At 31.5% G+C, this 13,113-nt stretch overlaps 1 protein-coding gene across 1 annotated transcript; it reads right to left on the bottom strand.

Annotated features, from left to right (window-relative positions):
• Positions 1 to 3,554: 3,554 nt before the first annotated feature.
• On the bottom strand, positions 3,555 to 4,548 carry LOC146531684 (uncharacterized). Its single transcript, XM_085198451.1, has 2 exons — positions 4,233 to 4,548; positions 3,555 to 3,694 (listed from the first exon to the last, which is right to left on the bottom strand). Exons 1-2 carry the CDS (start codon positions 4,519 to 4,521, stop codon positions 3,684 to 3,686), a joined length of 300 nt encoding a protein of 99 aa, XP_085054577.1. The 5' UTR covers positions 4,522 to 4,548; the 3' UTR covers positions 3,555 to 3,683.
• Between the last annotated feature and the right edge of the window lie 8,565 nt (positions 4,549 to 13,113).

Raw genomic sequence — 13,113 nt, 5'->3', positions numbered from 1 at the left:
AAACGATTAAGAAATAGACCATAAGCCCGACATAAATTGAATTACGATTATATTTTAATCGACGCTCGATAATATATGCATATATGAAATACAATGAATAAAGATTTATATCACAATCACCGTACTGGCTTGGAATCGTTAGAAGAAAGATATCTGTTTGATATACTGAGGAAATTATGACATCTTCATTATTGTTTCAAACTTTCCCCGCTGTCTCTGATAAGACGTAATTTACCCACTAGCAAATAACAAACTAAGCCTTTCATCGGAGTATCAAATTCAAACTAAATCCTCTAATTCTGAAAATCTAGATATTTAACTTCCTTAAACTTGTATCCTACCGAATATAGAAATGAAGATTGGTTTTCATTAATACATTTAGATGGCCCTCACATTAATACAAATAAAATGATGTACGCAAAAACAACCGTAACATAAAAATCTCTTTAGATCAAACCACTGAATACAGCTGATTTAATATTGGGTGGGGTATATAACCCTTTTCAATTACACAAACTAACATTTTGCAAAAATCAATTGACAAGCTAAGTTTATTTTGTTATAAAACGTTAAAGGATTACTTTATCAAAATAAAACAATGATTTGACGGAAGCGCTTAACGATAACGTGTCTGTAAGAAATGCTAGTATCACTCGCCGTTGTGTTTAAACAAAACTAATTATTATATGTACATTTTATTTGTTTAAGAATGGAAAAAAAATCACAAAATAATAATCAATTATAGTAATAATATTTTTGTAGCTAATGTAAATAAAAGGTAAAGATATAGATAAAGACATAAAAATAATAATGGAAACATAACTCAGTATGTAGTTTGTAATTCAAAGAGTAAGCAAAAAGATAGCATATAATATTTATAAACTTTATAACTAATGCAGGAATCGTAAAGTACAATTACTAAAGAGATGAGGGTCTAATGGGGCTTAAGTAAAAGTTGTCTTTTCTAAAACATTCTATAAATTCAATATATATAAGACATATTTTATTTGTGCAAAATATTATTTTATACCAATAAATTTTTATTTTACTAGTAGTTGGGGTAATAACATTAAAATTATATTACTGAAATTTACGAAAATGAATTTTAATTTTGCAATGTCATACTAAGTTTAGAAATTATCTATAAATCTGGTTGATTCTGTGCCTGATGGAAAATTAGCAATGTCACTATTTATATTTTGTTAATACCGCTCATTCATTGATATTATATATTATAATCATTTGTATTTAATTTGATCTTGTCCTTCTACTTTATATTTTGTTGTTACAGTACCAACCATTCAACCCAATATACATATTTTAAGTTTATCTCGCCTGATTTTGTGATCATACCATTTTTTTAATCTTAGCAATCAGTATATTATACTAATTGCATAGTCGTTTTTGACATAAAGAATCCTTTACACATCCACAAATATCATACGCCATTCATCACATTCAAAATGCGCCACAATACGTAAAAAGTGTTTGAATTGTCCAAAAACAAAATCGAAATTCATCATTGACATTTTCTGCATACGTTTAGGCACTAAAGTAAGTTTTATCATATCATGTATAATTTGTACAAGCCAGCAGCAACCGTGACGGATATGTTTTGTACAAAAACATCTAAATTGTTCAGCTATATTCCAAATAGGAAATAGCATTTTATTGCTAAAAGCCTTTTAAACGCTACGTCGTGATTGGAAATTTCAGTTACTATACATTTTATTGGAGTAAAAAATTAATTAATTCCAGTGATTATTTGTTTTATGTTGTTTAAGTACAGAAAAAATACAAAATTATCTGTGAACAAAAATGAATATATGTTCAAATTCACAATAAAAATCTATATTTATTTACATATTTTCAACATTTTACTTATTTTGTTATATCTAGCGGAATTTAAGCATTATTATACCTCAAGTAGGGTAATATAGTCCTCATTTACAATTCTAGGTATCACAAGGGAGCCGTGATTTATTGGGATCAAAAACAAGGTAATGTAGATTTGAAAGAAATCTCAGTCTCTTGAGGCGTTGAGATTACTATGAGAGTAAAAACTATTTCTTAGATACGCAAGGTAACTTGGCAAATATACTTATTTTTTTCAGATTTAATAGTAAAGTATTACTATTTTTACTATGTTTATATTCTGTATTTGTTGAATTACATTAGACGATATCAAATCATATTTATAGAAATATTTAAATTTAAACTCTGATTAGGTACGAGTGTGTAAAAATCAACAGTTAATACAATGTATTATAATATTTAAATTTGAAATACATTGTTCTCGTTCTAATGATACCGTCATTTGCTGGGTATATTTCTATATGAAAAAGAATATATAAAAGTAAAAAACACACGTATTTCTGTAAAAGGGGAGGAAAATAGAAAATTCGTTTATATATTTAAAATTTAGCATTGACAAAATAGGTCAGTAGGCGCCTAGCGTCAAATAGACGCAATTAGTTCACAGCTCTGCTAATGTGAATAGGATGGAGTTTTAAATAGTTATTTTACAAATACCTAATAAAGTTAAAAAATGTACACATAACTTTCTTTTAATGCACGCCGAAACAGAAATTTCTGAAAAATTTTATTTACATAGAGTAGTTCAAAAATATTGTAATTATTTATTTAGTAGTAATAGAAAAAGCAAAAATCACTTTTAGATGGAAAATTTACCAAAATTGTAGGTACTAATAGTTGTTTTATGTGGCAACACGGTAAAAACATTTAATTAATTATAAGCTGTTATTTTTCTGTATATATAATAAAGAATATCTACTTTATTCTACTTTATAAGCTAAGTACAAATTTAGAGGAGTTGGCGAGAAGTCAGAGCTTCAGTCATGACATCACTCGGAGCAACGACGACGGGGTTAAATGTACCGAAGTTAGCCTTCTTAAGTGTATTGCGAAGTTCATCTAGCGTGCGCCTTTAAGATATTTACACATATGGTACTGTAGTTACATTTTATATTATTCCTTACGAATGTTTGTTTTTTATTTATGTCTGCGTGATAGCCGCTGTGGTACTTATCATAGTTTATTTACAGACAAGCATTTTTTTCATTTTTTATCAATTTACCTTTGTAGATAAATTGATAAAAAAGTCCTTATGTGTACTGTGTCTTCACGTACCGATTATTTATTTCTACTTACGTACGTGACGTTATTCACATACTTTAGTCGGAAAATATCATGAGTATGAGTCATAATATTATTTTCATTTTTTTTAGCTTTATGCTGTATCCCGCACATAGCAGAGTAGGCAGACACTAGTGTTAAGGCACTCCGTTCCCCATTTTCTGCCGCATTCTGGAGGCATTGCGTGTTGAGTGACAGAATTCCACGCCGCGCTTTGTCTCGACACCAGAGCGAACAAATGGAAATATTAACGTAACGTCGAGTGGGGATCGAACCCACAGCCGTCGCGTTACAGTCACACCCTTGTGCCGCTGCGCCACGATGGCCTCAAATATGTTCATCAAACGAATTAGTCGACAATGATATAATATTTATCTATTAAAGTAACGAAAAACTCATTAGGTTGAGAATAATATTTTAATTCATTAATATAAGTGAATTAAAAATACATAAATATGCAACAGTCGTAGAGCACAGCAAAAGCAGTAACTGATGAGATATTGTCTCTTATCAGAATTTTCTGGAGTTTACGGGTTATCTGAAAATAAAATAAAATCACAATAATAAATAATAATTTTGAAATACCCTTTAAGTATATATTTAAGTGTGTATTGGTTTAATATCAGCTAAGATTTAGATTAATTTCTATTATTATGTATACATTTTATCGTATAAGATTTGTATGTTTTAATAAAACACCAGTATATTCTTTTTTTATTTAGCAAGGCAAGAACGGTGTTACTTTACCACGTATTTTTTTTAGTTTCACGCTATATCCCGCGTGTAGGAAAGACAGAGAAGAACTGAAAACCTAGAAGCTTAAAGAAGTTAATAATTAGTTACGTACTCGCATTACAACACTAACACCATTTTTTTTCTAACCCCCAATACATAGTAACGGCAGATATATTCTTAAGTATCACCGATAGACACAAATAATAAGTATTACACACAAAAACTCAACAGACGATTCTTCGTTGTTAGGACCTCGTCACTAGTCACGGCCGCTACATTAATAAATAAAACTTGTACATAATTTTTCAATATACTTATATAACATTACAAATGAAACGCACTTCCAAAGCCCCTCAATTGTGCCAACTCGCGAGCTGTGTAATCAGCAAACTCATTTATATCGAAAGTAGCACCATCACTTTTAGCATTAGCATTATTAATTTGAAATAAGGATTTCACGAAAGCTATGTAATGCTCAATTGTGTCGGCCATACTCTTGTAGTGCCTGTCGTGATCTTTTACAAATTTCTCAAATAATTCCAGCGCGTCTTTGATATCGTAGTGTGGCTTCTTGTCATCGCTGGCCACGGCGACCGCGACGAACAGGACAATGCAAATGAATATTTTCATTATTAACGTTAATTTCCTTCTACACGGGACTAGTGTCTACAATCAAATGTAGACTAACGATTTCGAAGATGAACCGGTCATATATATAGGTGATCTGTGTAACGGTTGTTATTGACTTAGGTACATCTGCGGTCCGCGCCGGTCTCACGGGCCAGGATTTTTATATCTTAAATCGGCCTTTATTATATTTATTGCATTAGGAACACTTGCAGAATAAACAAACATATATATCAATAGTCCCTTGGTAAAGTATAAAAAGTGAAAAATGCTACTTTTCAGGAGAGCAATTTAAATTTAATTTTTTGCCTACCTTTTTCATTTATAATTAGATTTCGATAAAAATTTGGATTAACAATAACAAACTATTACGCCGGAGAAGAACGAATTTGCATATTTATATACTTTTCTTTGGATTATCTCAGGACTTTCTTGTTGAAAATGTCACATTCCATTATTTAATGAAATGCTTATATTAGTCTTGACAATTATCACATAGGATTTTTTGGGTACTATGTACGTTACAAATTAATTTTCAATAATTATTGCGCTTTGAAGCAAATTTTTCATATTTTTTCTATCACATAAGTAACAGCGACCTGTTTTCAAGAGATTATATATAATTTAAATTTACTTTACATTCTTGTGCTCGGACTCCAATCACTGATTCGGAATCAGAATTTTCGTTTACGATCTCTTCTATTGTTTTATCACTTAAATGCCGCAATATCTTAATTAAATAACTGTAAAATAGAAATAAAATTATTATGTCAAAAAATTAACGTAACTGATATCATGGGGGTCGCGCAGACCCCAACACGTGCATACCTTTGTCCCTGTAAGTGATGCAGCGCCCAACGTCCGGCACCCCCCGCAAATATAGACGTAATGAGAATATGTAAAATGGCAGTTGCCCATGATGCTTAGCTTATTAAGAAATATAAAAAATATTACGCGTGGCGGCCGCGCGGCCATTACCACTTAAGGGTTAAGGGTTAATCTAAAATTGTAAAATTACTCAGATTATTGGTAGAAATGTAGAACGCTCCGTGACAAGAACAGAAAAAGTCTTGTTTTGCGACGCATTATTTTATACTTGGATATTTTCAATATTTTTCAGTTATCACACGAAATTAATGTGCATCAACAATTGGTTTAATATTCTAACTTAAAAACATAAAAAACGCCGTAAATTGATTTGTAAGAGACATAAATTAGTGATTTTATCCATGTGGACATGATTGTAAATCCTTTTTGGGAAAACGGAGTGACTTTTAAAATTCTCTATCATGTTTACTAACTCTTACAATTCGCTATACTAATTTCTATCATCACTTAAACGGGCTGATAGAGTTTCACATCAGATATTTGAACCTTGGAACAAACAAGCAGAACATAATATTCTTATTATATTGCTGGAGGAAGATTCCACGTGATCTCGTATTCAATCGACGCTGGTCTCTTACACAAAGGGCGATGATTACAGCGCGCCATGTTTCACGCATATTGCCCAGGAATTGTGTGTTTTCTTTTATTACATGCATATTAAAATAAATAGTTGTATGACCGTTGTTATCTCGTATAATACGTAGAATAATTATATTTCAAAGTAAATGGATATTATTACGACAAAGCTATTATTTCACGAATATGAAAGGCAATAGTTCGTATAATACAGGTACAAATGTGTATAATATGGTATAAAGAAATATTTCTGCTGATTTTGATTTTATTTGGCTAAAAAAATGGTTCTTTTTTGTTGTGAACAACGAACACTTTGAAAGCACTGTTACTTATTTTGAAGTAGAAAAATGTAATAATTTGCAGCACATTATTCTTTATAAAATAGAGTTGATACTAACAACAACAAATTTTAATAGAAACTTAAAAATATATCATTATATTTTTTTTTATCTTCTACGTGAAAAGAAAATTATTTATGAATCGTTCGTCGCATTATAATGGACTGCGCAATCTCAACCGATAGAGCGGTCATTTGAAAACCAATAAATTTTCCAAGGGCTGTGAGTATATTTGATAAATGCTTTAGATAAAGACGCGGTGGCGTTCAACGTTTTACAGTCAGCGAGGACAAACTTAGTTTGTAATTGTAATTATCAAAATAAAATAAAATGAGAGTTATTATTATTAGATATATTTTTTTATTCTACAAAATTAAACGGTCTTTAATCTCTGAAGATTATATCAAATAAAACCCATCATATCACAAACAAACTTAAATATTATCATTTTATTAAAAATTAATTAACTTCTATTGTTACAGATTTAACAAGTATAATAAACGCGGCGTTGAGTTTCACCACTCAACACGCAATGAGAATTCGACGGAAAGTGTCTCAACATTAGGCTCCTACCTTGCTACAAGCGGGCTAAAGCTAAATAATCTTACTTTATACTACAATTTCTTTAAAATTATGATACTTATTACGAATATTAAACAAAACAATTGAATAAAATTATTATTTAAAACGATATCTTTACATAGTCAACACAATAACTGTCAGTTAATCACGATCGAAGGGACAGTTCCATGTGCTACATGTGTTATCTGTCAAATAGAGAGATGTGTTGATCATCGAGTGTACGCACTTACGCAGCCCTGTCCACTATATACAGTGCAGTAGGCTCTACATCCGTTGATATATGGTTGACTTGCAGAGTATAATGTAGTATAATGTTAGTCCTATAGAGCGTGGAGACTGCAAGCACATAGAAAACTTATCACTGAAATATTATATTTATCTATATATATAAAATCGAAAGGTTACTCACTCATCACGAAATCTCAGAAACTATACGAGTACTTACTTTTTTGTATAACAGATAAAATATTACCATGAAACAGAATTCAGAATTCTGTTAAAAAAAATTAAAACAGCAGCAGACGCAAAGCAGTGTATGTTTCTAAGCAATAACAAAATAAATACAAAGTGATGCTAATAGAAAAAATATATTAAAATATAGGCCTAAGTTTCAATGTTATTATACAGTTTTTACTCCAGTCTTTGACCTACTTTAGGCCTTTGTTAACAATTGATAAAATTATCCATATTATATTTGTGCTAAAAATAAATTATGAGTAGGTTTTACAAAATAACATGAAAAGCAAAAATGAATACCTACATTTACTATTGAAAAACCCAATCTTTATATTACATACTATGCTTTCAGAAAAAAATATCTTTCAAAGAAAGGTCGCTTATTATGCCTCGTAAAATATCAAAGTAGATTAGTAACAATCCTTCATCTTTATAGCATTGAATCTTTATGTTTCGTTTTCTAATAATAAATAAACTTTATTGTTATTGCGACACCAAGTTAAGCTGGTCACTTAGCAAATATGATTATGGGCCGTATGAACTGGGCGGTCCGCCTCAGTCGGTCCTACTGAGATTATTGAATTTAACCGACATAAACCAACAAACGCCAGATGCGGCCGTTGCTTTTAAATAAATGATCTCCCAATTCTCTATTTACTCTCGATTGAGATAATAGTTCATTTTTTAAATAAAAAGATCTTATTAGCCACCTTTTATGCCTTTCTTTTGTTTCATTTCCTCTTATTATCGGATTAAAAGCTTTTATCTGCAAAGTGCTCCGAGTTAGTCCACAAATATTTTCGCCTACTTTAGTTTGGTAAAATCTGGTTAATCTCTTGTGAATCCTCTTAATCTTTCCAATAGCCGCTGCCAGTAAATAAAACTTTAAATCTACTTCAGTATTAATAAAATCAGCTTTTATTAAAAACTATGACAAGGAATTATCTATTTCACATTTAGCTAACATATTTATGTTACCTTAACATTTATATATGCTTATTTTTGCATAGACGTCTAAATTATACTATTTAGTAAAAGTCTGTTTCCTAACATATTGTATAAAATTTATATATATTTACATTTCAATTTAAGCTTCGAGGCCGGTTTGTTTAATAATAATAAACTAAAATGTAATATAATTCTACAGAGAGAGGCGTCTAGAGACTGACGGCGGAGGCACAATCTAATTTCTTCCAGTTTTCTTACTTTACGTCAAAGCGATGATAAATAAAACCTGCCATCTTATAAAGCCGTCCCCGGAGTATACAATAAATAAATATACACAAACCTACACATATAAAATTGTGTTATATGTCGTTATATCGTTGTGTGCTGTCATCGATTTCTTAATTACCTTTATTAAGAAATTGATGGCGGTAGTTTGATATAATAATTATGAAATGGAACTCACAGATGAATGAGACCTCAGTCTACCACCGCGTTGACCACGGACTACTGTAAAGTGTTCGAAACATCGGGTTTCCAAAAATGTAACTAAATAGACGCGATTAATCGGATTAAATATTTTTTTTATCTTTTACAAATAAAATTTATGTGCATTATTTAGATGTACACACACAACAGGAATTCAATACTTATTAATTAAAGCATTTTCTTTAGCTATATAAGTAAAGTAAATTACAGAACGAAGTTATATTCGTACAAATTTATCTTAAGTTATAATTTTGTTCCTCGGGCTTTTATAAGACTCACAGTGGCTTTTGTTATCTATCATAATTTACTACAAACTTCAGTTTTCATTATTTCACCGCTTCTTCGCAACTGTAGCGTAATTGGGAACGTATATTTTTGATGAAATATAATGATGATCGTAAGTTCGATTTCTACTAACAAAATGCTTATTATTTATTAAATGCTGAACTTGTCAGTGTTAGTTGTTGCGCAAATTTTCATGCACGAAATATTTGTATATTTTCAAACTATAATAATCAAAGTAGCGGTATACTTCTTTTGTTCTGTTATATTGTGACATTTATGTGATCTCGGTTTCTCTCACAAGTAGAATATAGATTTTGTAAGAGGAATATTTTACACATAGCGAACACGGAGAATTGCCCACAACAAGGAAGTAGAAATAAAAGAGGACGATTGGATCGTGATCACGATTTAAATTCCGACGCTATATGTTTAAAATTTTGATTGAAATATCTTCAAAAATTACATCTGTTATTTTTGGTTACTCGCATATAGTGAGCCTAGTGCCGAACTCTGGAGACATCGGGTGTTGAGTGGCGGAGCTCAACGCCGCGCTTTGCCTCGACACCAGAGCGAAGAAAATAAAATTTAATATTTGATTTCCTCGAGTAGGAACAGAACTCGCGTTTACAGTCACACGCTAGTACCTCTACACGACGACTGGGCCTCTAATGGTATTTTTTTATAAATCTTTTTTTGCCTTAGTTGACACTGATTCCAAAAATATGAATTTTAGATAATAATTAACAAGTATTTATTTATAAACCATATTTAAATATTTTTCGCTCTAACTCTTGTAATAACAAAACGCAATGTATATAAAATGACTGTCAAATATATCATGACATATATTTGTCTAGTCCAATATATAAGGATATACATATGAGTCCCGTTCATATGTGTTTCTGCGGCGGCAGCTTTAATGTTATACATTTTTAAATAAATAATTTAAAGTTCCAACAAGCATATATATTATCTGTTTAGAAATAAGTGCAACAGTGGAAGCTGTGAGTGTACGCTTTGTACAAATTGCTGAGTAAAACTCGCAGAGTTGTTACTCTCTGTTGCAGTGATAAAGGAGCCCGTTGCTTGCGTTGTCCGTAAATGGTTTAAAATGCTCCTCGATACGTTTGCACTATTATTACCAAAACAAATAAAATAAAACTGTGTTAAATGTACTTTTCCATTGATATTGTTAGACTCAGCGTACGTATTCAACTTTTGAGTTGTTCGTTTATAGATTTATAAATCTTTATTTATATTATATTTTCATTATTTAACTACTCACACAGCAGGGTAAGCAGAGGGAACCTTTTGTTAATCACTCCGTCCGTTACTTTCTGCGTTTTGCTTAAATACCAGAGCGAGGAAATGTAAATGTAAATTAAAATAAATATTTAAATTCCTCGAGTGGGGATCGAACACACAGCCAGTAGCGTTTACAGTTACCCTTTTACCTCGGCGCCAAGATTGACCTCAAATAAAATAAATATTCACATCTAAAAATATTTATACCATCCATCCATCTATCTATCAGCCTTTCAACGTCCACTGCTGGACATAGGCCTCCCCAAATTATCGCCACTCCGTCCGGTCCTGCGCCCTTTGAATCCAGCGGGAATCCTGGCTTGACTAGTTCACATTTAATGTAAGGTCTATATCTAAATAGCAAAATCCACGAGCTATGAACCATGAAATTAAAATCTATGTACTCCCAACGCCTAAGTCATGTTTTTTTGGAATAATCCCAAACTGTATGAATGAAGCCGTTCTCTCCACCTAGTTTGCAGCATCGGCGTTTTTCTATAGTGTTTGGTACGTCGACCATAATTGGTATGGACGGATTAAAAACGAACTGAAAAACATGTGCGGATTTGTTTGAGCTTCTCGTTTCGAAAAATATTACTGTATATTTGGAATTTTTGAATCATGTTTTTATTTTATTAAATTTAGGTGACGAGAGAAAAATGTCGTATTTGTTTGATAAGAGGCGTCATGCGTGTGTTATAAATGTTAGTTTTTATTATTTGATACGATAGCATAAATCATTGTCGCGATATATGCATACCAGGGTAAAAAATATTGAATATAAATGGAATAATCTTTTTTTAATAAAAAAAAGATATTCCTAGCTAGATTGAAATAAAAAATACTTGCTTGCCTAAAAGTATTTCATCATTATAACATAAATTAAGATATTTACGTTAATACAACATCTATAAAATGTATTTATTTAATTTAGTAAAATATTTATAAGTAAAATAAAAATAAAAATCTAGCAAGCTGGCTAATTGTCTTTCTCATTAATTAAAGCACTGAACTACATTTAAATTAAAATTCAAAGCCTTTACAAACCGTTCTCTACAATTAACACAAATCGACAGGCGCGATTCATTCCCAAACTGTGCGTCTAGTGAACACGTCGCTCTGCAATCTGTCCCTAACAGCGTGGATTGTATTAATTAGTTCTGGTTAAAACTACCGATTTAATGGGAAGTTTTAATAAATAGCAATAGTGGTAGAGAATGCTCTGTACGTATTTGGGTAGAAGTGTTAGTTAAAGGAAAATGACTAAATACTTTTTGGAGCTATTACATAACGTCAAATAACATATGAGACGTCATTGATCATATTGATAATGTGATGTTTCCCATATTATTTAGTGGGTACGTAAGTGATGATACTGAAATAACTCGTGTCAGTAGTGCGGTGACTACTTCCTACTAAGTAAGGCGACTTACATTTTCTTAATTATGTGCTGATGTTGGCCACGCTATCCTACTAAATCACGGCTCGTGGCGTTAAATTCACAGCCTCTCAACACAAAATGTTTCGAATTCCGATAGAAAACAAATAATGGACTGTCTACTGTTACTACATGCAATATACAACGTGGAGCTGAAAAGAATATAGTAATATACAAATTTTTTTTTATCAAAGTGGTAAATTGTAATTTTATCCTATATCTTATAAAACAAAGTCGCTTTTTGTGTCTGTCTGAATTTTCTAACTCTTCTTCTTCTAAACCACTCAACGGATTTGGATGCGGTTTTCACCATTAGGTCGAGTATTTCTCAGGGAAGGTTTATATATAGATTATTATCTGTACATTCTTATGTAAATTAACATAAATACGATAAATGTGTATAAAGTCCTACCCGCTGAGACACTTTGGCGCATGCGCTGCTTTAATGGTAAATACTACATGAAAAAAATGTACTGGAGTATTGTTCCTCTTAATAAGATCTACAAAAAAGTCCGCGATGGCATATTCGTATCTTTTAAGAATAACGTGTAGTGATCATATTTCTGTCTAAAAATAGTAATTTCAATATATTTTTTATTGCGAGGGATATTTTTCCATAATGGTATTAATCCTTATCCTTTAAAATACTTTATTAAATTTGTACGTTAAACGAAGATAAAATTTGCTTTTTAAACTATTTCGAAATTGCGAATAGTTTTAGAGAAATACGCATTTAATTATTGAGACATCACGCCGTTCACACATCAACTGTATCGAGTCAAGTTTCACTTATCCCTTACTCTCAGCATATAAATAAGTATATTAGTTACGTTGGCCATTTAATGTAGATCAAAACTGTCTTTTCTGTTTTTCATTTTAATAAGTACTTTAGAAGTTGTTACAATATCAAAAAATCCTTGCTGCGAAACGCGCCTCGCGACGTTATGCTTATACAAGCGAGTCCGCCGCGCCCGCCTGCCTTACACGCATCGGTGGTTCAGTGGTAGAATGCTCGCCTGCCACGCGGGCAGCCCGGGTTCAATTCCCGGCCGATGCATTCTATTTCATTTTCGTCACAGGCAGCCACGTAGTGCTTGCTTTTCATCAGGGACAGAATACCCTCTTCAGCATTAACCACAAGCTCGAAAAAAAAAACCCGCCTGCCTTTATAGCGACGAAGATTTAGATGCGTTTGCACGTATTGGATACTTCCGAGTTGAATGTATTATTTAATGTCATTTAACTATCTAAAAATAGTAATTTAAATATATTTTAATAAGTACTTGAAAAGAT

The sequence above is a fragment of the Heliconius melpomene genome, chromosome 15, assembly GCF_056956725.1.
Source record: "Heliconius melpomene rosina isolate 202511_hmr_F chromosome 15, ASM5695672v1, whole genome shotgun sequence".
NCBI lineage: Eukaryota > Metazoa > Arthropoda > Insecta > Lepidoptera > Nymphalidae > Heliconius > Heliconius melpomene.
Note: the sequence above shows the minus strand (reverse complement) of the source record. Positions and strands in the feature narration are given on the sequence as shown.

Coding starts and splice junctions, on each gene's coding strand:
- LOC146531684 (XM_085198451.1), bottom strand. CDS start 4,521: ATGAAAATATTCATTTGCATTGTCCTGTTCGTCGCGGTCGCCGTGGCC.